At 44.4% G+C, this 27,811-nt stretch overlaps 1 protein-coding gene across 1 annotated transcript; it reads left to right on the top strand.

Moving 5' to 3' along the window:
* Positions 1 to 210: 210 nt before the first annotated feature.
* On the top strand, positions 211 to 26,294 carry SLC19A2 (solute carrier family 19 member 2). The gene is made up of 6 exons (XM_073308086.2): positions 211 to 508; positions 5,921 to 6,529; positions 14,566 to 14,788; positions 17,417 to 17,609; positions 19,173 to 19,314; positions 19,939 to 26,294. Exons 1-6 carry the CDS (start codon positions 329 to 331, stop codon positions 20,065 to 20,067), a joined length of 1,476 nt encoding a protein of 491 aa, XP_073164187.1. The 5' UTR covers positions 211 to 328; the 3' UTR covers positions 20,068 to 26,294.
* Positions 26,295 to 27,811: the final 1,517 nt, after the last annotated feature.

The following is a 27,811-nucleotide window of genomic DNA, read 5'->3' as shown; positions in this document are numbered from 1 at the left end:
CCTTAGAAGAGCCCAGCCACGTGCCCACCCCGTCCCCACATGCAGTACACTCTCGGTCCCCTTCCCTTTCCTCCTTCCCCGCACCTTACGTTTCGCGTCACAGCATTCTGCCCGCTGTCATTGGCTGATCCCCGGGGGGCGGGGACGCCCTGGCCAATGGGAAGGCCGCTTGCGAGGCCGCTCTTCTGGCTGGCTGGCCAGCCGGGGTAGGTTTGAGCGGCGGCGCCGGGCTAGAGGTGCCTTTGGCAGCGCGTGCGGGCGGATGGCGACTCCGCGGCGCGTGAGTCCCTTGGGGGCCCCGCGCTGAGTCGCGAGCCGGCCCCCGCGGATGGAAGCGCGGGCCGGGCTCCGGGCGCCGCCTGCTTCCGGGCGGGCTCCCCGGGGCCGCTGCTGGGTGCTGCCCACCGCGCTGCTCTGCCTCTACGGCTTCTTCGCCAGCCTGCGGCCCTCCGAGCCCTTCCTCACCCGCTACCTGCTGGGGCCGGACAAGAACCTCACCGAGACCCAGGTACCGGCCCGCCGGCGGCGCGGGGTGCTGGGGGGAGCGGCGGCGGTGTGCGACACTCTTCGCCCCATCTAGGGGTGTCCCGTCCCCGTGCCCCCCAACTGCGGATTAACGCAGAACTCCCGGAATTGTATCTGCATCCCCCTTCCCTCTCTCCCCCGCAGAGCGCCCCCTCCGGGGGGAGAGAGGGGAGCTGTGCACAGCAGCCCCACCCCACGGCGACTGTCTGATGGCAGGCGGAATTGTCGGGGATTGTAGGGAGACAAAATGGCATCATCCCGGTGGAGTTTGCCTACTGCACCCCTTGCTGAAATGTGACTCCTTGTTAAGGTGTGGGTTTTTTTGTTTGTTTGTTTTTTGAGCTAGGCTTCAGGGAGGCAGTGGTGCCTACCTATTAGCTTGGGGCAGCATGAGTCAGGACTTAAGCTCTGCCACTGATTGTGTGAACTTGGAAAAATCACTTAAATTTATGCTCCCTCTTCCCTTTCTGTAAATTGGGGTAATAGGTTTTGTAAGGTGCTTGAGATCATCCTGTTTAGAGCACTGTATACACTCAATGTATCCTTGTTCTTCAGGACAGGGGTGGCAGGGGTTAGTGGTGTAAGCTTGCCCTATGTTACCTTTCTAACATGCCTCAACGTGAAGCTGGAGAGAGTATGTGTTTTGTAAGCAGTGAGATTGCTAAGTCATGTTAGCTATCTTACTGTAAATCCTAGTGGAGAGAAGGCACATGTCGTTTTTACCCTGATGCAGCCGAGGTAAGATCAAACCCAGGTGTGGGGTATAGTGTTCTCCTCCTCCTCCTAGCTACATTTTATTAAAAACTACTTGTGCCTTGTCTCCAGTAGGATTTTTACAGCAATATAACTCACACACGTTAGCTGTCTTGCTGTAAAATGTTTTTTTGTTTTTGTCAGTTGTAAGCATAACTACCCTCTCAGTACTAGATACAGGCTAAGTCTCTGACCTGCTCTTGGCTTGTCTGACAAAGGAAGAGCGTATGGGGGCATTTAAACATAAAAAACAAATCTGAAGTATTGGGGATCTTCTTGTCAAGTAGATTTCAGTACAATGACTCTTGATCACAGCTGATTGAATTCAGACTGGTGATTTGGAGCAAAAATGTTGGTTTGTTTACACGCTCTCTTACTTCCCATTGATAACTAGTTTTCTGGTGTTCCTCACGTGTAAATGTCTGGGAAATACCAGGGAATTTAAAAATAATTTTGTCATGTGTTGAGAATGCAGTTTTCTGTGTATCTGAAACCATTCCCCTTCTTGAGAAATACCGTCAAATAGCACTAAATGCTTACTGATCACTCTTATTTAGCTCTGCAAAAACAAGCTAGACTCCAGATTAATATTTTTTACTTTAAAAAACAAAGCAACAAGAACATCAAATTTCTGTTTGGAATAGATTTGTACATGGTTTAGTGGCAGTGGCTCTCAAACTTTTTTACTGGTGACCCCTTTCACGTAGAAAGCCTCTGAGAGCAGACCCTCCCATAAATTAAAAACTCTTTATTAATATATTTAACACCATTATAAATGCTGAAGGCAAAGTGGGGTTTGGGGTGGAGGTTGACAGCTCGTGACCCCCCATGTAATAACCTCGCGACCCCCGGTTTAGGGGCAGCAGATGTTGATTGGCATGGCCTTGGACGTTGCTGCCTGCGTGCCTACAAGACGATGGAAATGCCAAAGAGGCAATATTTGGCCCCTGTAATGCAGACAGCATCCAGATTAAGATTATGTCTACACTGGCAATTAACTGATAAAAGTTTTATCGCTCAGAGGTATTGTCCCCCCCCATCCCCCCTCGAAAGACACAAGTTTTGCTGTCGCAAGTGTCAGTGTGAACACCGCATTGTCAGCAGGAGCACTCTCCTGTCAACAATGCGAACACCGCTCGTTGGGGGTGGAAGTATTTTTGCCGACAAACAGCAGCTACACTGCCCGACTTTTAGCGACACAGCTAAAAGCTGTGTCGTGTAGACATCGCCTTAGAGCATCCTTGGGATCTGAGCTCTGCAGTTCAGAGGGGAGCGCGTATGCAGCAATGAATTGTATACAAAAGAGTGAAGGTGCTCCACTTGTGAGAGAACTCAACGGCTGGTCTGTTAAAAGGTGGCCAAGGCTATTTGCTTGAGGTAGGGAGGAAGGACAACGAAGAAGTCTGGCAGGAAGAGCTGATTGAGAAGTCTGTGGAGTTAATGGGAAGTTTTGGAGGAGGATCAGGGTGAAATAATAAGGTCTATCCAAGGTTACTGAAGACACTTCTCTCCCTCCTCCACACGCCTCAAAAAAATTCTGCCATCTCTGATTTGTAGGAAGTGCCTGTACTCCTGGTGGATTTTGGTTTTCTCTCAGGGGCGGGCAAACTTGTTGGACTGAGGGCCGCAACGGGTTCTGGAAATTGTATGGCGGGCTGGTTAGGGGAGGCTGTGCCTCCCCAAACAGGCAGGCATGGCCTGCCCCCTGACACCCCCCCGGGACCCCTGCCCCAACCAAACACACCCCCATCCCGTGAACCCCTGCCCCTGACTGCCCCCGCTGCCCCATCTGACCTCCCCCGACTGCCCCATCCAACTGCCCCTTCTCCCTGTCCCTTGACTGCCCCCCCGCCACCCCATCCAACCCCCCCCCTCCTTCCTGACTTCCCCCTCCCCCGGGACCTCTGTCCCCATTCAACCCCCCGTTCCTCGCCCTCTGACCGCTCCGACCCCAATCCACACCCCTGACCCCTGCCCACGCGACCTCCCCCCAACTCCCCTGCCCTCTATCCAACCCCCCTGCAGCTGGCCCCTTACTGCGCTGCGTGGAGCACTAGTGGCTGGCAGCGCTGGAGCCAGCTATGCCACTGCGCAGCACAGAGCACTGGGTCAGGTCAGGCTCTGCAGCCGTGCCGCCCAGAGCATTGTGCCGGCGGTGCAGTGAGCTGAGGCTGCGCAGGACGGGGAACAGCAGGGGAAGGGCCGGCGACTAGCCTCCCGGGCCAGGCGCTCAGGGGCTAGGCAGGAGGGTCCCGCAGGCTCGATGTGGCCCGCAGGCCATAGTTTGCCCACCTCTGTTTTATCTAATCTTGGTCCATGCCCCAGGATTGGCAGTGCCAGAGTACAAACTGAGAATAGCTGTTATTGGGAAGAAAATCTTCACAGGAGGACCTGCTCTCCCAAAACCTTAATGTCCATGGCCTAAAAATTAAACGTTTAAAGGGTCACTGTCACATAAGTCACGCTTCTGTCTGAAAATGTATGCACTATCATTCTAAATTACACTTAAGATTGCTATAAATTTTTACAGGGAAACATTGCAATGTAGGGCAGGAAGGAACCTGGAGAGGTAATCTAGTAGTTCGTCCCCCTATGCCAAAGGTGGTAATTTTTTGTCAAGGTCCAAATTTCTTGGTCAAAATATAGTCTAGATCCAGACTCTAGAGAAAATAATACAAAAATAATAACAATAATGATAAATAAATAAAATGTTTGCAGTCCATTCAAAAGCTTCTGGCGATCTGAGTTTGGCACACAGTCTGCCTATTAGCTACCCCTGCCCTACGCTTGGGCAGAAACAAGTATTCCTAGTTCATCCCTCTTTAACCTGTTCTTAAAAACCTCCAGTGACAGGGATTCCACAACTTTGTTGGTAATCTATTCGAGGTCAGTGACCCTTATTTGTTATCTGCTATATCCCCCAGATCCTTTCCTGCAGTTCTACTGCTTAGTTAGTTATTCTCCATTTTGTGTTTGCAACTCATTTTTTCCTTCCTAAGTGTAGTATGTGTCTTCATTGAATTTCATTTTGTTGATTTCAGACCAGTTCTCTAATTTGTCAAGGTTGTTTTGGATTCTAAACCTGGGCTCCAAAGTGTTCGCAACCCTTCCTGGCTTGGTGTCATCTGCAAATTTTATAAGGATACACTCCACTCCATTATCTAAGTCCTTAATTAAAATGTTGAATAGTAATGGACCCTGGAGAGCCTCCGGTGGGACTCCACTAGATAAATCCTTCCCAGTTAGACTGTGAACCATTGATAACTACTCTTTTAGTACAGTCTTTTAACCAGTTATGCATGCACCTTATAGTAATTTCATCTAGACCACATTTCCCTGGTTTGCTTAGGAGAATGTCATAATGTATAACACAATATAGTTTGAGTGTTTGACAGCACTTGGTGTATAGTCAATTTCCTCTTTGTTGGTGTTTATAAAGATATTCCCAACAGGGAACCAGAAAAACCCCATACAAATAATCTTAAAAGGAATTTTGTAAAGGCTAACTTCAGGGCAGGCTTTTTAGCTGATGCACTGATCCGGAATCTGGATTTTTTAAAAAAAAAGTACATGTCAACTGTTTCATGTTGATAGTGTCCACTATAACGGGTAATGAATTTGCTACTGATTTAAAGTAAATGTCAGTTGGTGACATGGCAAAGTAGTAAGAGAAACAAAGTAGAGAAGCAACAGCTACTACTGTTTTTTCACTAACAAATGAGTGGTAAAGCATGATCACTTTTTGGTTAATTACATTAATAGTAATGTTCCTCTTCATTGGAGGAATGAACAAATGTACTAGTTGCAGGTTCAGATCTAAACTTGCCCTTAACTTAATTAGTGGCTAGGATACTGGACTGTATTCTGGCATCCTGACCTCCTGGGTTCTGTTCCTGGTTCTGCCACCGATCTGTTATGTGACTTTGGACAAGTCAGTTTCCTCGGATGTAAAATGTATAATGATTTATAAATACGTTACAAATTTCAGAGTAGCAGCCGTGTTAGTCTGTATTCGCAAAAAGAAAAGCAGTACTTGTGGCACCTTAGAGACTAACCAATTTATTTGACCATAAGCTTTCGTGAGCTACAGCTCACTTCCTATTTATCCGATGAAGTGAGCTGTAGCTCACGAAAGCTTATGCTCAAATAAATTGGTTAATCTCTGAGGTGCCACTAGTACTCCTTTTCTCTTCGCAAATACATTACAAAGTAACTTACCCACTTTTGTAAAGTACTGTGTGATCTACACCTGGAAAGCCTTATGCAAGTAGTTAAGCATCTATATAGTAGTCTGGTGTTCTGGTAAACAGCTGTTACAATAATTTTCTTCCACTAGTGAAATGCATTTGTAAAGCACTCTGTGAATTCTGGGGATGGAATGACATGTATAAATTTAAGATTTTTATTTTAAGTATCCAAACTCAAGTCTACTGTTACCTCTAGCTCCCTGTACAGCACTAACTAGAGGTAGAAGGGAGGGATGTTGCATTTTGTTCAGTATTTTGTTGGCATTGCTGGGAAACGGTTTTACTAGCTGTTTCTTAAATGTCTGTGTTTAGTAATCCTTTTTTCTTTGAACTTTCAAATACACAAAGTTTACTTTCCCAGGTGATTGGTTAATGGCTTGCTTTTCTTCATACAGGTTTTCAATGAAATTTATCCAGTATGGACCTACTCATATTTGGTGTTGCTGTTTCCTGTATTCCTTGCAACAGACTATCTCAGGTACAAACCTGTAATCCTTCTCCAGGGACTGAGCCTTATAGTGACATGGTTCATGCTGCTCTACGCCCAAGGATTGCTAGCTATTCAGTTTCTCGAGTTCTTCTATGGATTGGTGACTGCTACGGAGATTGCCTATTATTCTTACATCTATAGCATTGTGGACTTGAACTTGTACCAGAAAGTCACCAGCTACTGTCGAAGTGCCACCCTGGTGGGTTACACTGTGGGTTCCATCTGTGGACAGGTTCTGGTATCGGTTGCCAGTTGGTCCCTGTTCAGCTTGAACGTCATCTCCCTGACCTCTGTGTCTGTGGCTTTTGCCACAGCCTGGTTTCTGCCAATGCCACAGAAAAGTCTTTTCTTTCACCTCGTCTTGAGAAGCCAGGTCAGTAGGGAGATGAAAGTTCTAGATTGTAAAAATGGAGCTGTCATCCAAGATGATGCTGCCTTAAAAAGGGTCCCTGGGTGGGAAGACATTGAATCGAAAGTTCCCTTAAATGTAGAAGAGCATTCTGCAGAGCCACAGGTAAGCTATGCTGTTGTCTTCCACTTCCTTGGAACATGTCACTATCATGGCCACCTTGTATATGTAGTGAACTGTGTGTCTCAATTACCTGACAGCAAAAGGTATCCCTCTCTACCCCCTCACCTACGTGTGGCACAGAAAAGTGCTTTCCTGTCTTCCTTTTGATCACACAGTATTGTAGTGCAGTGGTTTTCAAACTTTTTTTTCTGGGGACCCAAATGAAGAAAATTGATGCCTGTGACCCAGTGGAGCTGGGGATGATGGGTGTGGGAGGGGCTCAGGGCTGGGGCAGAGGGTTGGGGTGCAGGGGTGAGGCCAGGAATGAGGGGTTCAGGATGTGGGAGCGGGATCTGGGCTGGGGCAGGGGGTTGGAGTGTGGGAGGCACCATGGAGTGTGCTGCACCCCAGAAGCAGACATCAGCAGGTCTGGCTCCTAGGCGGAGACATACAAGCAGCTCTTGCCTGCAGGCACCACCACCCCAGCTCCCATTGTCCAGTTCCTGGCCAATGGGAGTGTGGAGCCAGTGTCTGGGGTGGGGGCAGTGCGCAGAGGCCCCCCCCCCACTTAGAAGCTGGACCCGCTTCTGGGGTGCAGCATGGTGTTGGAGCAGATAGGCACTAGCTTGCCTTAGCTGGGCAGCATCACCAACGGGACTTTTAATGTCCCAGTTGGCATTGCTGACCGGAGCTGCTAGGGTCCCTGGGTGCTGAGCAAGGCGACCCAGTGCCTTACATGCTGTGACCCAGTACTGGGTTGCGACCCGAACATTGCAAAACACATGTCGTGCATTATTCCTGCAGGTACCTGGTCACTTTATTTAAAATTCTCTAGTGCTTTATATTATGAAAGAGGAAATTCATAAATTCCCATTCAGTTATTTAAGAAATGAAACACTTTTGGGGGGAGGTAGTGAGAACCTTATGGGTGCCCAAAGTGCAGTTAATACACCCCATGGCATCACAATATGCAGCTTGCCTCTGCCACCTCAATAACCGGGTGATAAAAAAAACTGAGGAACTACAGAGTTTTATTGCAGGTTAACTTGCTAATCATTTAATCTGGCCAGGAAGATACTGAATCAGTACAAGAATTCAGGGTTGTGTGCACTAAGTTCTGATGCAAGCCTGCGGGAGTATTTTAAATTTGTCCAGTTGCCCAGTTCTATAATTAACTTATTACCACTTGGCATATGTGGTTGCTGTAACTGGACTGCAACAAACTTAGTCCTATTTTTTGATCCTGGAAGTATCTTAGAGTACCTTTTTGTACTAACTCAGCTGAAATTCTTTATAATGAGTGACAGTAAATCACAGCAGACACTTGTGTGTATACACTGTGGTGCAGGTATAAGATCAGTAAGTGACAAAGGACTCATGGATTAAAAAAGTCCTTTAGGAGGGACTTGAAATGAGATGGAGAGTCAGCTTGATGAAAAGATGTTAGGAGCTACAGAGGAGAAAGCTCTTGCATTGTTGTTGGTGATATTTGTATCACATTCCGAGGGACAATCCAGACGAGTGAGGGGATTCAATGTTGGGTCGCTTACCGCTTGCTCTTCAATCTTGGGTTGCTCACAATCAGCCTGCCAGCATGCAGATCGCACCCTGAGTGAAGTGAGCTGTAGCTCACGAAAGCTTATGCTCAAATAAATTGGTTAGTCTCTAAGGTGCCACAAGTCCTCCTTTTCTTTCTATATAGTCACTACCCTGGTTCAGCACTTCTGACCCCAGGAGCCTGTCTGCAACACTGTAGTCACACGCTTGCTTCCAGCAGCCTTCATTGTTACTTGCAGGTTGACCCCAACACGCTCCCAGTCCCAAATTTCCCCCCCAAAATATGTTCTTCACTGCCCAGCCTTCTCCTGGACACACCAGATATTATAGATCTGTTGCCCATGTAAGGGGTTAATGTACAACAGTTTGCTACTTGGGGTTACCAAACAATTCAGTTTAAACACAATCCTAGATTAGTTGTACTTAAATGTTCTATTTAATTTAAAAGTGATTTTGAGTACAAATGTTAGGCATTGAAGTCAGAAATGGTTACAAGAGACATAAAGATAAAATGCTTTTTGGGAACGAAAACTTAACTAGCTAGACTTGGCTCAAGGTAAAATCCTTATTGCCTGTTGCCAGCAACAGGGCTAACCAAATTCTCAGGTCAGAATCCCTCCCAAAAGTCCAAGTTCCTTTGTTGTCTTAGGTAAAAAAAAGAGAGATCCCCGAGTGTGTATTTGCCTCTCACTTTTATAGTCCAGTCCCCCTTTGAAGTAGATTCTTCTGAGGATTAACCGTCAAAGTAAAGTTTATTCAAACAGTAAATACGGCTATGTGGAGTCTGGGGGTGAAGGTGCCCCCATCCTCTTTCTTCTCCCTTGTGTATGCTGAAATGCAGATTTGCACTGTCTCTGTGTATATGTAAATGGAGGTAAACACATTCCGTTTAGAACAGACCTGTTTAGCCACTGCTTTCTAGTTGGGACTGCATGGGTTTGAACATGTGCTACCAACATCAGACAGGGAATTTGTAACTTTACATATAATGTTGCTACATACACTTTACCACGATATTATTGATCAGTGAGTTTTTAGTTTTCAAGTGATACCTCAAAAGGCATATTTTGTACAAAAATTATTACACTAGTGTGTCGGGTGTGAATACAAGGGTCTGTTTGGTCAAAACTTTTATCAGGAGGAGGCTGATGCTGAATTTGAGGGGAGTATGGAGAGACCAGGCCCATAAGATGGGTTAGCGTAAGTCCATGGAGAGTTTTAATAAAAATAAATCAATCTCTAGCTGGATCCTGAAGTGAACGGAGAGTCAGTGAAGTTAAGGTTGGGGCAAAATTCAAAGTACTACAAGCACACACGAAAATTTGGACTGTATCACTCTTGCATATGCTGGAAAGCTGAGACATGAGAAGTGCCTGCAATAGGGAGTTGCAAGGTAAGATAAAATCCTGCATGAGAATTTCAGCAGAGCTAGAGCCAATATGACTATATAATGTGTCAGTCTCCCCGGTCAGGCTTCTTTTCAAATATTATCCCGAGCAATGAGTGGAAGGAGGGCAACAATGTTGGGCTTCATTTTAGCCAGAAGGGTTTATCCTTTCATAGGCTACTGCTGAGAATTAAACCTATTAACATTCCAGGGAATTAATCTTACCCAATCTAACAGTTTTGCAAGGCCCCTTTACTGACAGAACTAAAGGAACCGCTGAGCATAGATGAAGGGAAGTCTTTCTTTTATTTTGCTGCTTTTAGTGGGATGGGTTGGGGGAGTTCCATGATCACTCAGGTATATGTAATGGACTGTTGAACAAGTGATCTTAATCAAAAGGCTTCCTCCTCTCTGACCTTCAGCCTGAGGATTTGTTCAGTCACTCCCACCGGTATCTGGACTATTTGTCCACAGTGGCATCAGCAATCTTTGTCAGTTTCACTGACCATTTCATATAGTAATAGCTGTAAACACCTTCAGAATTCTTCTACTTGGGAGGAAAGGATATGTTGAGGCAGTCGATCGTGAGCTACATGAGGCAAGGATCCTGTCTTCCATTGCAGCATACTCCATAGGCCGAAAGCACTTAGTTTAAAAACAAAACAAACAAACCTGATCTCTTTTTCAGTAAACCCCTAAATCATAAATGAAACAGAATGACATGTTTTTATTACTATGTCCTATAATACAAGACCACGGAGGCCTTGATGGAGAATCTAAAATAAAGGGAATGCTTTCTGAGATCAACTACAGCCATCTATGGAGTTAAATTACACCAGGCTTAAATATTGAGGCTCCATTATTATTATTTTTTAAAACCAACGTAGAGCTGAATCACATTGCTCTATAATAATTTTGCATGTTAAGATAATGACTGTTGAACCTCACGTGCATAACCTGATGGGAAGAATTTTCTCTCTCCACGTGCAGCATTGCACAATTAAAAAAAAGTTTAGGGGATCCTGCCTTCTGAAGCATCCAATATCTACCACTATGGACCTGAAGAATTAGTGGCTGCTTCCTACACCTAAATCCATGCTCTACCTGAAATCCTCTGCTCAGATCAAGAATAGAAACAGCATTCACTGTTTTGTGCTGATGTGTCCTCAAACTGGTTGTATTTTGTTATCAGAAAATTGCATTTGTTTGTACCCACCCAGAGAACAAGGATCTAGGCAGTTGAACTCACTGCAACTGGCAGAGCACCAACAAATGATTCCACAGGGAGTGTCTGATAGCTACTAGAGCTGAGAAAAAACTAGAGCAGTGGTCTCCAACCTTTTTAAGCACAAGATCATTTTTTGAATTTAAGTGCAACCCAGGATCTACCTCAAAGAAAATGTAGAAATAACAGTAATCACACACACCCAAACACCCTTGTCCTGCTCCTTCTCTGAAGTCCCGCCCCGCTCACTCTCCCCCACCTTCCCTCACTTTCACCAGGCTGGGACAGGGGGTTGGGAGGGTGTGCGGGCTCTGGGCTGGAATGTGGGAGGGGCTCCAGGCTGAGATTGGGTTGCAGAAGCGGGTTCAGGGTGCAGGCTCTCGGAGGGAGTTTGGGTGCAGGAGGGCTCTTGGCTGTGGCAGGAGATTGGGGTGCAGGAGGGGATGTGGGGTGCTGGCTCTGGGAGGGGGCTCAGGGCTCTGGCAGCAGGTTGGGGTGCAAGGTGGAGGCTCTGGGAGGGGGCTGGGGCAGAGGTTTAGGGTGCAGACTCTGGGATGGGGTGCAGAGGGGTCTCAAGGCTGGGGCCGGGGGTTGGGTTGCAGGCTCTGGCTGGGTGCTGCTTACCTCAGGCAGCTCCCGGGCGGTGGCACAGTGGGACTAAGGCAGACTCCCCGCCTGCCCTGGCCCCGTGCCTCTCCTGGAAACGGCTGGCATGTCCGGCAGCAGCTCCTGGTGCTGGGGGGAGAGGCGGGGGGGGGTAGGTGGCTCCACACACAACCCCTGTCCACAGGCACTGCCCCTGCAGGTCCCACTGGCTGCGGTTCCATGTTCCGCTCCCGACAGTGTCTGTGCAGGAGAAGAGGAAGTCCCTTCCCTCCCCAGCCCGGCTGGGGCTCTGCTAGCAGCACAGAGGAAATCAGACCCATCTCTGGGAACCTCTCCCAGCTCTGAAGGCAGCATAGCCATGGAGCTTTCTGCAGCTTCAGGAGGTGCCCAGTGATGGGTCTAATCTCCCTTTGAGAGCAGTCATGCAAGGGAAGAGGAAGTGCTGTTCCTGCTCAGCCCTGCTGGGGCTAGCAGCTGGACCCTGATGCACAGTCGGAGCCCTGCCCCTCCTCCTCCCCTACAATAGGTAGATTTCACAGTGGAGATCTGATTTAATGGTTTGTGACACGTTTTTCACAGTCTTGAATTTAGTAGGGCCCTAGCTATGAATGAACTATGGGCAAGTCACTTTATTTCTGTGTGGCTCAGTTCTCCACCACTTAACCGAACCATAATGTCCACTTGTAAATGCTCTGTGATCCTTGGATGACAGGTGTTATTTACTGTCCTATTATTGCATGAATGAAACCAAGCATGCCAGTTGCCACTCACATTGTAGTACTGGAGGATCAGGAGAGTGGCTGGAAGGGCTGGTAGTCTGTAAGTCTCTTAGAGACTAACAAATTTATTTGAGCATAAGCTTTTGTGAGCTACAGCTCACTTCATCGGATGCATTCAGTGGAAAATACAGTGGGGAGTTTTATATACATAGAGAACATGAAACAATGGGTGTTACCATACACACTGTAACCAGAGTGATCACTTAAAGTGAGCTATTACCAGCAGGAGAGCAGGGGGGTGAAGGGGGGATGGGACCCTTTTGTAGTGATAATCAAGGTGGGCCATTTCCAGCAGTTGACAAGAACGTCTGAGGAAGGGGGGCGGGGGGGAATAAACATGGGGAAATAGTTTTACTTTGTGTAATGACCCATCCACTCCCAGTCTCTATTCAAGCCTAAGTTAATTGTATCCAGTTTGCAACTTAATTCCAATTCAGCTGTGTATAAATCTGAATGCATCTGATGAAGTGAGCTGTAGCTCACAAAAGCTTATGCTCAAATAAATTTATTAGTCTCTAAGGTGCCACAAGTACTCCTTTTCTGTTTGCAAATACAGACTAACACGGCTGCTACTCTGAAACCTGTAATTCTCTTTTCTTCAGTGGCTCTGATTCATGTGAATCTGAGAACTCTGGCCTGGTCATTCCTGAAAGATGAGAGAAGCTGGTCATTACTGAGCAGCTACTTTCTCCTTATACAGTAAACATTAAGCTGGCATCGGTGAGGTATTTTTTGCATCAGGAAAGCTAACATCCCCCTCCTACACCTAGTCTCATTCACATTCAGCATACCATGATTCAGGGAGGAGGGTTGTCCACAGTAGAATTTGGTTATCTTTAAAAAAAAAAAACAACCAACCCTCAGCTCAAATTACATATAAATTACATGAAAATAACATTATTTATTTAGGTTGCAGAGTCTAGCACTCAAAAGTAGGGAAATGCCAGTTTTATGATTGCCTGGGCAACCTTAATTTGGCCCTCTTGTGTGCATTATGATCATGTCTAATTGCATGATCATATACTGGTTCTCCCCCCCGCCCCACAGGACCCCTGCTTCATTCAGTGTACAGAATGGTTGTATAAGAGAGTAAAATTAAGATTGCACAGACCGCCAGAAAAATGGTATCTCCTAACTTTCAGGGGCTTGACTTCTCAACCTTAACATTCTCAACATTTTTTTTTAATAAATGTAACTTGATATAAAGCCTCCAGTTGCTAATAGGAATCACAGTAGAACTGGGTTTTGAGGACTGATTTGAAGGATGGGACAGGAGCTTCACAAACTAGTTCAGGAAGGGCATTCCATGCATAAGGGGCTGCTGGTGTCCATTGTAGGGGGTTTGGGGAGGAGAAATCCTAATGGTGCTGATATGACCCTTAATGGTTTTGGGAAGAACCCTGCAGTGTCTTGGTACAAGATGAATTACTCTGTACAACTCCTGCATACTGTTAAATTCATTTGGCATGAGGAGTTACTAGATCTGCTACTGAACCAAGTAGTCTGAAATCTAGCATCTCTATTACAAAGCAAGCTAGTACTAATTTTCTCTGGTGCTGTTCACATAAAGCAGTAGGGAATATAATTCCACATTAGATACTAAAGTAACCAGCCTCTCTGATGGATAATTAACTTCTGCTCTTTCCACCCAAGGTAAACACTTCCAAAAATCTCTCCCTGGAACTTCTCTATCCAACCTTATTCCAGGTGAGCTGTATGAGAAGAGACTGTAAGTTTCTTTTTCTTCACGCAGTCCAGCAATTGTGGTTGCAAAAAACTTCTGCTCTGCAGCTCCTGTGTTTGTTGAAACAACCTTCTTCTATCTTTGCTCCATAGACTCTCCATCACTGTTCAGATCTCCTCCAAACAACATATCTCTGATTGTCTGAGCCTTTTGACCTATGTAATTATATTGCATCTCTTGATAAATGGGGTATGAAGCTATGTAATAGGACCACTAATTTGAATAATTGTAATCTCTGAAAACTGGTTTTGTGGGAAACTTCCAAATACCTGCTTGGGAAAACTTCTGTGGTTGCTCTCAAACTCTTACTACTTGGTCTCTGGCTCAAATCCAGGTCAGATTGGCAATGACTGGAAGCTGTTATTTGATGGCTCTGTGGCCTGTGTGAAATAAGTTGGTGGCCTCTGTCCAGTTCCTAACGAATAGGGTAGGGAGCGGAAAATCAGTCTCTCCTCCACTACAGCTAGCAGTAAATTGGCCATTAGAGCACAGAGGCCAAGGTTTACATAGATCATGGAGAATGAACTATTTTTTCACCCGTGCAGGGTTAGGGTGGGAAAACGTGTCGCTGGTGGGGACAGCCTGGTGGGGATACTTTGTTGCCTACTCTGTGACAGACTGAGTTGTGGTGTATCCAGGGCTATTGCTCTGCAACTTCCTGCCAGTGGTAAGTGCATCTGTGGAGTAAGGTGAATCATTCGGAAATGGGATGATTTTTTATTTTTTTTTAAATCTGTGCAGGAGCAGAAAGTGGATCTCTCAAAGGTGCTCAAAGAGCTATGGCGGGACTTCCTGCACTGCTATTCCTCCCGGCCTATGCTCTGCTGGTCTGTGTGGTGGGCATTCTCAACTTGTGGCTACTTCCAGGTAATAAACTACACGCAAGGCTTGTGGGAAATGGTGCTGCCTTCTCAGAGCTTCGAGATCTATAATGGTGGCGTGGAGGCAGTTTCTACGTTACTAGGTAAGCTACCTACTAAACTCCAGTTTCAATGGGTGCATGTCACAAGGCATCTAAACACTATACCAAACCACAGAACTAGCACGTTATGTCCTTCAAACTCAGTATTGCCAAAACAGGTCTGATGTTGCATTGCTTCCTAGCATGTACAGGTGAGAGAATGACACTGAATCAAATTTTCATTGGGTGAATTTCATGTGTAATGTCTAAGGGTGACTCAGCTGCACTGCGCTGATTTTGTAATCCAGGAGGTAGGTATTGAAATGTGGAAATACCTGGTCTTTCTACCTGTGATGTGCAGTGTTACAGGACCCTCCCAAAGCAGTTGCAGCTCTGGAATGCTTAACAAAACTCTCCAGATGTATGACAGACTCCCTATGTATAGTTAGGTGTTAACATGACTGCCAGTTTAAATGCAGTTGAGGATCTATGACTTTATTGCTCAAACAGACTGAGCCACCACCGTTTTTAGTTGGAAGTATTGGAAGAAACCTGTGAGCCTCAAAGTAGTCTGCCTTGTAACCTCAGTTGCCAAAGGCCTTGCTTGACTGAAAGGGTCAGGTAAGGCATAAGTGAAAATTCTTTTGTGTAATAGAAGTGTACTGGACATTCTTTGTCACAGCTGTGGGGATACTTTTAATACTGCTCTAACGTGTTCACTCAGGAGCACTAAATGATACTGCATTAGGCTCCATAGCTGTGTATCACCCTCCTAGCCTAGTTGGGGAAACTGAGGCAATGAATATTAACGAGTTTGTATTCCTTCCCTTCCCCAGAGGTGCTGAGCACTTGCCTGAGGTTCAGTGGGAACAGGTTGTTCAGCACCTCTGAGGACTAGAATCATAGAATATCAGGGTTGGAAGGGACCTCAGGAGGTCATCTAGTCCAACCCCCTCCCAAAATGGCCCCCTCGAGGATTGAACTCACAACCCTGGGTTTAGCAGAGCAATGCTCAAACCATTGAGCTATCCCTCCCCCCTAGATCATGAGAGGCTTGACCCCGTACAGATCATCACTTTCTAGGCACAGAACCCAGCAGGTTAATTCCCACCTCTCTGCCTTTGACCATTTGACCACCTGCCTCCATAGTGCTCGGCCAAGTTTAAATAAGTAACAGAACAAACCTGACTGCTAGAGTACAATACCTCCTGATGATGGGATCAGAATAGCTCACTCAGGTCTGAGCTGGAAGACTGTATGAGAACGAGTGAATCAGCTACAGTCTGGGGCACCAGGGTTGCTTTCTTGCAGAGCTAGGGTGGGATTTTCTAAAGCACTTGGTACTGGCTTGACTCTTATTCCCATTGAAGTCTAGTAGGAGTTTACCACAGACTTCAGGTAGAGATGAGTTAGTCCAATGATGAGTACTGTTGAGAATCCTACTCTCTTGATTTTAATATGGGTTTTGACACAGTCCCACATGACATTTTCATAAGCAAACTAGGGAAAATGTGGTCTAGATGAAATTGTTGTAGGGTGGGTGTACAGCTGGTTGAAAGACCATACTCAAAGTAATTATCAATGGTTCACTGCCAAACTGAGAGGATATCCCATGGGGGCCAGTCCTGTGTTTTGGTACTAGTCAATATTTTCATTAATGACTTGGAGAGTGTGCTTATAAAATTTGCAGATGGCACCAAACAGAGAGATTGCTAGCACTCCGGGGGACAGGATTAGAATTCAAAATGACCTTGACAAATTGGGGAACTGGTCTGAAATCAACAAGATGAAATTTAGTAAGGACAAATACTTCACTTAGGAAGGAAAAATCTCAAATGCACAACTACAAAATTAAGGATTACTGACCAAGTGGTCATACTGCTGAAAAGATCCTGGAGGTGATAGTGGATCACAAATGGAATATGAGTCAATTATGTGATGCAATTGTGAAAAAAATCCTTAATATTCTGTGGTGTATTAACAGGAGTGTTGAATGTAAGACATGGAAGGTAATTGTCCGGCTCTACTCAACACTGGTGAGGCCTCAGCTGAGATACTGCATTTGGTTCTAGGCACCATACTTCAGGAAAGATGTGGACAAACTAGAAAGAGTCAAGAGAAGAGCAACAAAAAATGATAGAAGGTTTAGAAAACCTGATCTATGAGGAAAGGTTAAACAAACTAGGCACATTTAGTCTTGAGAAGCTGACGGGGAGCCTGATAAGACTTCAAATATATTAGGAGCTGTTATAAAGAGGACAACGATCAGTTGTTCTCCATGTCCATTGAAGATAGGACAAGAAGTAATAGGACTAGTCTGCAGCCAGGGAGATTTAGGTTAGATATTAGGAAAAACTTTCTAACTCCAAGGGTAGTTAAGCTCTGGAATAGGCTTCCAAGGGAGGTTGTGGAATCCCCATCATTGGAAGTTTTTAGGAACTGGTTAGACAAACACCTGTCAGGGATGCCTCAGGCAGGGGGTTAGACTTGATGGTCTCTCGAGGTTCTTTACAGCCCTACAATTTCTGATTTTTTATTTTATTTTTTTTAATATGTGCACAGTAGTGGAGCTCCCCTCATGCACATCTCATATATTTAGACATTGGTTTCTCTTAATCTAAAACACAGAAGGCTTAAGCTGAATGTCTGAGCAACTATTAAGTTGTATTTTGTTTTCCTTTCTACTTATAGGAGCTGTTGCTGTATTTGCTGTGGGTTACGTAAAAGTATCCTGGGCTATCTGGGGTGAGGTGGCATTGGCCCTGTTCTCCCTCATCATTGCTGCTGCTGTATATGTTATGGACACTGTTCGTAACATCTGGGTGTGTTACGTCTCATATGTAATCTTCAGAATTGTCTATATGCTGCTCATCACGATAGCAACGTAGGTATTTTAATTAAAAAAAAAAAAAAAACTTGACAAGACTAGCTGTCTGTCTCAAAACTGGCTTAATGCTTTGTATGTAGGCCGTGCCTTTTGCACAAGGATCTTGAAGTTCTTTACACTTGAGCTTTGACAATTTGCCTGCAGTTCAGTGGCAGACCTTTGGGGTTAGAACAGAGGTTTTGTGATACTAAAGTCGTTGTTTATAAATACTGGGTAGTGCTGCCTGTCAGTGAAATGTCTTTCCATAAACATTATTTGAGTGAAGCCACAGGGAGGGGAAGAGGGGCAAGTAGTAATACATGGTCAAAGTTTAAACATACAAGAAGGAAAATGAGAGGAGATAATGTCACCTGTGGAGTGGAATGCAGAAACTTTTTAATCAAATGCTACAGCACAGGTTAGCTAGGAAGCGAAGGAAAGATTTAAGAATTTTATTAAGATGATAAAATAAAAAGAAAACAGTATGGAGTTTAAGTGTAGAAATTTCTGGTTATCAGGGAATAATGTACAGATTATCAAGGGGTGTGAAGTTCGGTTTGGATCAGATGGTGTAAGGAATACATAACCTGCAATATCCCCAACTGGGGGTAATAGGTTAGCGGGTCAAAGTACAGACATTGAGATATGAGGGTATGTTGTTCATATAATGGCTATGTTCAGGTGTGGAGTACGAGTGGATATGAGGATGGATTTACCCTCATTTGGTGAGATTTAATGTTCAGTGAGTTTATGGTTCTGGTTCATATGGTCCAATGGAAAAAGTTCTCGGTCCCACTGTAAACTGCAGAGGAAGTTTTCCTCAGTAGGACAAATTGGAATCTAGCCAAGACAACCAATAACAAGTCTCCTCCTTAAAGGAGGAGGGTGTGAGTCAGCGCAAAGGTGCCCCCTTCTGGCCTAGCGTGGCATGGGCCCAGCTCAGTGGGGCTGTCAGTCTTTCTGGTGCCCAGGAATCTGAATACCCTCTTTGTTCTCAGGTACCACAGGGGGTTGGTCCTTTCATCCCTGGGCAGCTCTTTAGACGTTTGCTGACAGGAGCTCTTTTCTCCAGCCTGCTTACTCCTCTGATAGCCCCTGCTTCCCAGCCCTTGTATCCCCCCCTGCTGCTGTGAGACTGCCAGTCAGCAGTGGTTGGCAGTGCCTGTATTAACCCTTAAGTTGCTGGGCCAGCGTGGAGTACATACACCCCATGTTAATGGGTCTTTTGCATCTCTTCTGAAAGATGGCCCCTTCCAATGGCACAGTGCCATGCAGGTACCAGGAGAGGGTATTTCAGTACTAACTCAGATAAAGAGTGCAACTTACTGAACTTCTGAAACTCTTTTCTGCAGCAGTTGGGGTTTCCCTGTGACAGTTTCCCCAGTGTTAGCCCACTGTGACCCTGCTTAGCTTGTGAGATGTGATAAGATCACACTGCCAGATGGTGGAAATATATAGCCAATTTATGAATTAACTTTTCAACCTACATAGCCTGCTTACCTAAATATTGTTTTACCCTGAAAGATTCCTTCTTCCCTTTTCCTCCTGTATTCACATTTCTCCCTTTGTCTTTCTGCTTAGGTTCCAAATTGCTACTAATCTAAGCATGGAGCGGTATGCTCTGGTGTTTGGTATCAATACTTTCATTGCCTTGGCTCTGCAGACTTTGCTTACCTTGATTGTTGTTGACTCCAGTGGTCTTGGGTTAAACATATTCACACAGGTAAGATCGCTGCTTTATCTTTACTAACTGGGGAAGAAGGAAGGGATGTAAATCAGGATGTGGAGCCTCTCTCCTGCCTCTGTCATCTGTTTGTGATTCTGGTCTAGGTTGTTGCTGTTCAGAGGGTGTAAGAAAAAGAAAGTGTGTCAGTTCTGTTGCTGTCCATGTTACAAAACCACAACCACACTTAGCACCAGCTGACTACCTTGTTAATTTTCTCTGAGTAGTCAAGGTTGGAGGCTGAGCTCCCATCTCACCCCACTGGGACAGGGTTTGAGGCACAGGTGTATGGGAGAACTGGGCTGCCACTATTCGTTAGATATGTTCCTGTAGCCCTGTGCAAGTGAAGCTCCTGGTTAGTTCGGTGAGAGGTTTTCCTGTGCGCACGCTGTGGCATTGGTCCCTTTTAGGTAAGCAGCCTTAGAGACTAAACTCCATTTGTCTGGAGTCTTTCCCCAGTTCTGATGAAAGTAATGATAACTCCAGATACTGAATTAGGTGCAGCATGCTTCATTCACCAATCCTAATTTAAAAAAAAAAAAGGAATATTTTACCTTTCATATAGGATGGAGAGGAGTGGGTTTGCTAGCCTTTAACTTACCAGTGTTCTCTCCCACTCTGCAGTTCATGATCTACGCTAGTTACTTTGCAGCCATATCGCTGGTGTTCTTGGTGAGTGGCATACACAGTGTTATGAAGAATTACAGAAGACAGGAAGAGATGCCAAGCAGATCTACTGCAAGCACTCCTTAGTGCAGCGAATGAGGACATATTCAGCTGTGATGTGTGAAAATGAAGTATTTATTAGTGTCTTTGCCACTTGTTTTCCAAGGCAGCCATCTGAAGTGTAATTTATACTATGTTAGTAGCACACATCAGGGGGAAAATTATTTTATTAGATCTTACATAAGTAAGAATGGCCATTCCTTCTCAAATGCCTTTTTTATTGTTCAGTTTCATGTGTATGGAGGTGCACTGGGGTATCACAAGTCTGCTCAAGAGGTGAAAGGCTAGTGAAACCTGGGGCTCTCAAGATCATCAGTGCAAATAAGGCTTTGGGTGTATAAATGCTCCCTCCATCCACTTGTCAGTGTTTGAGCACGAAAAGCCTGCTGCAGGTCAGTTGTGAGGTTCGTTAGCAGAGCTGTGTGTGGGATCCAGGGCTGGAATAGCAGGGGCCATGCTATAAGTCAGAATTGAGGTGCATTGGTGGAGCTGTGTTGTATCTGGCATTGTGCCTTACCCATGCTGTTAGACGCACACATCTGAGTACTGAATATATTTTAAATTTGAGGTTTGTATGTCTGCACATTTCTTCATATCACTTGTACTATTTCTACCTGGTCTACCATCCCATCTGTCAGAGTATCAGACATAGCTTTCCTTGGTTCTCTCCCTTGAAAGCTAAAATGTGTTCTGGATTAGCCTTCTGACACCGGTGAGTTGGCTGTTGGCAAATACATCTTGTTTTGGGAAAGTCCATGCTGCTGCTTGCGTCAAAAGGACTGTAATGCTGGAGAGAACCAAATAGGCTATCTATTTGTCCAGAATACTGGTCTGTGGGATCATGGATGTCATTTAGGACTCTTGACTCCTGTGATGCAAAGGCCACTGACCCTGAATGCTCCAGTGTGGGTTTGTGTAGTAGGCTACACTAGTACTGGGAATGAAGTTGACTGACTGCGTTACTGCAGTTTTTTTCATCTAAATACTCATTTCTTTGGCTTTTTTTTTTTTAAACATTTGGTGACATCCTATTTTGATCAGATCTGTCCATTCGTAAACCCTTCCCCCTTTCTAACTGAACAGGAAAACTCAATGCATCCTAAAACCTGCCTTTGTTTTGCAGTCTGGACAACTTGGGACTCGCCTGAGTAATTTGGAAAAGGAAGCACACAGCAGTGCAATTTTTTGTATCTAAATTGGCTCTTTGGGGAGGGCCAGTTGCTATGCTGTATGCTTCTTATCAAGTTGTCTTCCATGTTTACTCACTACTTTTTTTTTTTTTTTTTAAACACAACTGAGGTTTCACAGGTATCCTTGGGTGGGAGAATTTTTTTTCTGCTGAGAACTGAGAATTGGTCCATAGGGGGGTGTTGGGAGGAGAGAGAGTTCCATAAGAGAATGCTTTTCTTACAAAGTGAGCCACAGAATCGAGTGTGTATGCTCATTATTCTCCTACTGTCCAGGACCTGATCCAACTCAAACCTGAGATGGCTTACGGAGCCCAACAAGTATAGTTGGACCTGAGTCAAAATCCCAGGATCTGGACTTCCCCAAACTTCCTGATTTTGAAATCTGGTTTCTTAATGTTTCCTGGGACCATTTTTGCTGACCTCTATTTGTATGTAACTTAGCTGCCTTATCCTGAAAAAGAAACTCGAAAGGAACATTTAAAAGTTGTTTTTTTGTTTTTGTTTTTTAAGGAAACTTCTCAAGCAGTGTTATAGGGTAGGTTTTAGGCAAGGAGAAATTGTGATTAAACATAATTTGATAACTGTTCTTGGAAAACAGATGGCCATTTCACATGCAGCCCCTTGTGATATAATCTCAGCCTGTTTGCAGATGATACAGGAGCATGGGGATGAATAACCAAAAAAGGAAGCTGAACCTCTAGCTGTGGCTCCCAGGTTGGGAGATGGGAGAGGAGACGTGGTCAGGGATAAGGGGGCCGAAGCTGGGGATGGGGCTGGAGCAATGCTGGGAGTGGAGGGGCTGGGTGGTGCTCCCTCCCCACCCCTGTGGGAGCTGGCCTGGGTCCTATCGCGCCTTCTCCCCGAGCGTTTGCCCCACAGGTTCAGGACCTCTGTTCTAGAGTGATGTTACTAATGGATTGTGGCAAGATCAAAATGTCTGTTGTACAAAAGTTATCGCCATGTCTGTTTTAAATATATGGTCACTTTATGTTATATTTATTTAGGCCAATGAATGTAGGTATCTTAAGCCTGGAAGTCCGTTTCAGGTTCTTATGATTATTACTGTGGTATCTGAATGCTGCAGTGATGGAGTACTATAAGAATCTAGATGGAGGAGACTATTTTGTTGTGGAGGGAGTAATGTTTGTAGAAGCAAAGGTACATACATATGAAATATTGCAAACAAGACATCATGCATAAGACCTTTTTATTTGGTTTTGTTCTGATATTACAGCAAGTTTTATCAAATAAAGTATTTTACAACATATTTCCTAAAATTATCTTATCTGTATTTCATCACCTTGCTCATCTTGAGCATTGCTACTGCAATGGACATGGGTCTTTCTAATAGTTCTTATGTAACAGGAAATGGGGTGTGGGGGGGATAAATTAAAAAGGAACCACAGCTAAAACAAATCTTGGTGGATGGCAATTAACTATTTACAGCTTTGTAGATGTCAGTACAGGGAAAATCTTGTGTCCTGAGACAAGATCGCTACTCTGACCTCTTTGGACTGCTTAGTAATCTAGTTTTAGTAAACATTTATTCAGCAAGGGTGAATTTCATTTGTAGGTGGAGGGCCCACTAAAAGGGTACTGTGGGAGGGAACATCAGTCAAGGAGCCACAGACACATCCGCTGCATGGGATGGGAGAGATCACTGGAAAGCAGGTTCCAGAGAGGCAGGTTGAGGGAAGAGCCACTGAATGGATGCTTGTGACCAGGAACCGTCACACAGAGCTGCCACTACCCCAGCCCATGAACTCTACAAAATAACCTCCCATAGAGGGGTTGTGCTTCAGTTCCAGTCTAAGCGTGGGGGTGGCTTGGCTTTTGCAAAACCTGATCCAGCAAAGTGAGGTTTGAGGAAGAATGTAGGAGCTCGAAGAGTAGCTGTTGCTCTGTGTGACCATTGCGACATAGTGGCCACATGAAGGACTCTGGCATAGATGTGACAGCAAGTACTGAAGACATGAGCCACAGGCCTGAGCATCAAGCAGCAAATATCCCAGGTAAGAAGTAGAGGCCAGCCATGAAGGGGAAATACTTAAAATAGGTTTGTTGGGTCCACATCTGAAAACTAGGTTAGAGGGTTGGGGAGACAAAAATAGTGGTGCTGGTGTCCACCACTATATCCACCAGCAAGCAAAAAGGAGTAATGCTACCACGGTGTGTCTTCTCTATCACCAACTCTTAAAGATAATTGCCTTGGAATCTAGACTATTTTTAATTAGTTTTATGTACTACACCTTCCCCTGCCAAGTCTTCTGGCTTTACAGATGCTATCTCATTTCAAAAAGTCTCTCTCTCATATTTAATATATGGAAGAGCTAAACAAACGAGGCACACTTTCACTGTACAAGCAAAAAGGGGGGGACTGACAGCACGCACACAGTGCCATTAAAAGCAAGAACTCTAAATAATGTCATGTAGAGTAGTATGCTTTTTTAAATCGTGTGGATGTTTTGCCCCAAATTGGTGGTGTCCCTCTAATTTGGAAATGGGTTGCTTTGGTCTGGGACTGCATTGATTTGTTGTATCCTAGTGCCACCTAGGGCACCAACCAAATGACCGAAACACCAGACAACCCCTACAAAGTGCAAAAGAACTGATCTTGGAACACATTGCTTTCGGAATACACATGGAGTGCGCACTGTGCTTGGTAGCAAGTATATACAAGTTTGGGCCAATAATAAGGGAAACGTAGAAACACATTTTCTAGTACACTTCTACCCAGATATAATGCTGTCCTCGTGTTATAGGTGAAACCATGTTGTATCGAACTTGCTTTGATCCAGCGGAGCGTGCAGCCCTGCCCCCCCTCCCTCCCCCATGGAGTGTTGTTTTACCACGTTCTATCCAAATTCGTGTTCTATCGGGTCGCATTATATCGGGGTAGAGGTGTACTTCACTTCTATAAAATGCTTCTCATCTGAGATCTTAAATTACTTTACAAAGGAGGTCAGTATTGTTACTCCCATTTTCCAAAGGGGAAAACTCAGGTTCAGAGATGAAGTGATGTGCAGGATCACCCAGCAGGCCAGTGGCAGAACTTAATTCCTTATCTTTAATCTGAAAATTGATGACAATAGTTCACCCTTCTGCCTTACCTGGATGAGTTGACTCAGCTGGGTTTCCAGGCAATCCAGGGGATTAAAACCTGATGCTTAAGGCTAGATTCAGCTGTGATGGTGAATTATAAAGCATTGGGTGAGATTCACTAAATGATGTATCTCCACTTGACACAAGACTCACAGTGGAAGGCAGTTTGCCAGGCAAGAAGTCATAATTGCAGGCATAACTATCCATGTGTAGAGAGCCCTGGAGATAGTGAAGCTCCAAAAGTGCATGGATGTGGCTAGGATTGCAGTGAGTCAGCAGCCAGTGAGGGCATTCCTAGAAGTCCCCAGCAGAACTTAAAACTAACATCTTCCATGGAACAACCCTACTGGGCAAGGGGTTGGAGTGGAAACTCCTCCCTTGAAGTAAAACTGGAGGTACAATGTGAACTTCCCTGCACCAGCCATGCCACCTGTTACCTGCTATGGATTCTTTGCTAAAGCTTTATAGTCGCACACATCTCCTTTCTTTTTTGGTAGGTCTAGTATTGCCTGTGGAAATTAGAGCAGGCTTGATGCAGAGTTTGTAATGTGAGTTGTCGTGAAAACCGAGTCTGTCTTAAGTGTTCTGGTCAATAAGCATCTATTTCAGTCTAGCTAAAGGTGACGTCTAACCAATGGTTCTCTGTGCTGTCATCACTTGCCCATTAAAACTGTGTTTTGAAAACCAATAGCCTGTTTATCATAAGTGCTAGGAGACTTTCAGGAAAGAAGTAATACAGCAAGTTAAATTGGCTAATTAAATAATGTTACTGTAACATTTGTCAGAATTAGTAGTGGAGCCCTACATTATTTGCAAGGTGTTGACAGGTGCTTAGCAACCGTGACACACTCCCAGTCACCTAAGAATGCTGCTGATAGCCACAATTTCAAACAAAAGGGTTTCTAGTTCAAAATGACCCGTTCCTATTTATATATGTTATGACTGGTTTCATTGCCATGCAACAGCTACCAGAGCCTGCTAAGCATGGCGATACTGTGGTACAATCTACAGGTATTATTTGTTTTACACTCTACAAATGTCAGACAACCCAGGATGTTATGTTTTTATACTTGAGGATCTCTTTGAATCCTTTCCTTTCTAATCCTAGTCATACTTCCTTGAAATTTTTGGAAGTTATTGATTTGTGCTAATTTCAAAAAGTTGTAAAGGTGATATGTAATTAGAGGGCACTACTCCTTCTATAGTTAACTATCGAGCTGGTTTCTTGTTACAAGCACAGATTTCAACATTCTACTCCTAACTTGGTTTGAATTTGATCAGTGTTCATTACCAAACAAAACATAACTTTAATACACAATCTGACAAATTTAACCTATATAACTTCAAACACTGATGCAACCACAAATCGTTTAATACTATTTCTTAAAACTATTTAAATTTATACACTAGTGGTCTTCTCTTAAAATGTGTACTTCCACAGTAAGTCATATAGTTATAACAAAACTTAGTACACTGAAATTCTTTTGGCCTGTCAGAGATCTATTAAGGTATGTCTCATAAAAAATTAACTATATAACCAAGAACATATTTCAGTTGGCTTATTTGTACTTATGAACATAATTATTGGAATATTGTGCATGAAGAAGGAAGTGATTTCTAAAGTTTCTCAGAATCTTAACCCAGGACTTTTTGGTAGTGCAAATTAGAAATGGACATCAAAAACTGTCACTTCATGTTAACCCAGTTGGTTGGGTTGGAAGACTTATACTTAGCACTCATCTCTACCTGATTTTTCACTGCCCTGCATTTGTAGCAATTTACATGTGTGCAAATCCATGTTGCAAAGGTTTAAAATGACTAAAGCAGTGAAAGATAAGATCCTAGATATCCGTGTTTAAAAGGTGGGTAAATAAGTACCTCCCTTTTAAGAATACTTAGCATTTATACAGTGTTTTTTCCAAATGAGACTTTGTTTCCAAAGTCACGCAGCAGGAAGACAGTGACAGAAATGTGAATAGCATCCTTGCCATCTAACTTTCAAACCCTACTTTAGATAATTAATATTCATAGTTTGAGAACTATTAAATTGCATTGGCAGTTTAAAGATCATTACAGTATTGCCAATAATAGAGAGGCACTCACTATAAGCTACTGTTTTTCAAGTTTTTGCATAAAATGCCTTATGGGCTGAAGTTTCATGTTTAGTAGTAGTAAAAGGTGAATTTTTTGAGTCATAAAATATATTTTTTGGTAATTTGTTTAGATCTGTGAATGGGAGAGTGTTTTCCTCCATTTAAGCATCTTCAGTGTACTTTTTGTGTCCTGCTTGAGCACCTTACATGTGATGATCTCAACAGCATTTGCAAATAGTGAGATGCCCTACACGCACGCTTTCTGAGGCAGCTAAGCTGCAGAGATCCCCTATTTTACAGCTGGGGAAAGAGAGGGGAAGGAACTTGCCCAAGGTAACAGCGTGAGTTGGTGTCAGTGCCAGGGTTAGAACTCAGGAACTCCAGATTCCCAAAGGCACATGCAATTCTTTAGATAAGTACTTCTCAAGGGCTGGAATGTGACCTAGAAGTAGACTGGAAGAGGGTGGTTGGTGGAATACATCCCAGTTGATGAGAGAGAAGAAAAACCTTTTAGTTACTAGGGCCCAGAAAGAACCTGGGCAAGGGAAGGAATAGCTCCCCTTCCTTCTGTTTGTGCAGTCTCTACAGCTCTTCTGTCAATCCTAATGCAGATCTTTGCACCTCTTTTTTTCCCACATGCCAAGTATCAGATTCAGGGCAATGTAAGTGGCACATCGGGGCCTGTGGAGATAACCTCACCACCTTTTGGAGTGATCCGATCCAGAGCTGAGGGCTGTGTGGGCAAGGTAATGAAAGGAGAGGCACTTCCATCAGAAGTCCTAGCTACCTGCAGTACCCAGAAACCTCTAGTTGTTTCTTCATATAACCCCCAACAGATTGTGGGATTCTGGGCCATTGTCTGAGTGACTGAATTGCATAAACCACAATGTTCAGAACCATTGAGCTGTGAAGCATGCTACCAAAAAGTATCATTTTAAACACTTGCTGTGGAATTAACTCTGTGTAGACAACTAGGAAGTGATTTGATTTATAAATAACGAAGTGATGGTGTAGTTCGTAGAAATATTTAATGGAACCTTCTGCATTGTTGTCCTCCTCACTTAAGTTCCATCCCATGTTTGTATGTATGTATATTAAATTAAACTGCTGTTTGCGGTGTTATTGCTATCTGGGTCCAAGGATATGAGAGAGGCAAGGTGGATGAGGTAATAGCTTTTATTAGACCAACTTCTGTTGGTGAAAGAGGCAAGCTTTGGAGGCCCACAGAGCTCTTCCTCAGGTCAACTAAATTGCTGTGTGCCCTGGGGCTTAGCAAAGGAGAAGCAGAGGGAAGGCTGCTAGGCTAGTTACCAACTTGCAGGATTTTATAACCAGTCTTGCAACCAAGTAACTATGGGAGATGACTTGCTGCTTCTCTTCCCCTCC

Source organism: Lepidochelys kempii, chromosome 1 (assembly GCF_965140285.1).
Source record: "Lepidochelys kempii isolate rLepKem1 chromosome 1, rLepKem1.hap1, whole genome shotgun sequence".
Classification (NCBI taxonomy): Eukaryota; Metazoa; Chordata; order Testudines; family Cheloniidae; genus Lepidochelys; species Lepidochelys kempii.
The sequence above is the reverse complement of the archived record's forward strand: the minus strand, read 5'-3'. Positions and strand labels throughout refer to the sequence as shown.

Bases quoted from the DNA above. Each gene is read 5' to 3' on its own strand.
- SLC19A2 (XM_073308086.2), top strand. From the start codon at position 329: ATGGAAGCGCGGGCCGGGCTCCGGGCGCCGCCTGCTTCCGGGCGGGCT. The intron at 509-5,920 runs GTACCGGCCCGC...TTCTTCATACAG, and splicing joins AGAACCTCACCGAGACCCAG to GTTTTCAATGAAATTTATCC. The intron at 19,315-19,938 runs GTAAGATCGCTG...CCCACTCTGCAG, and splicing joins GGTTAAACATATTCACACAG to TTCATGATCTACGCTAGTTA.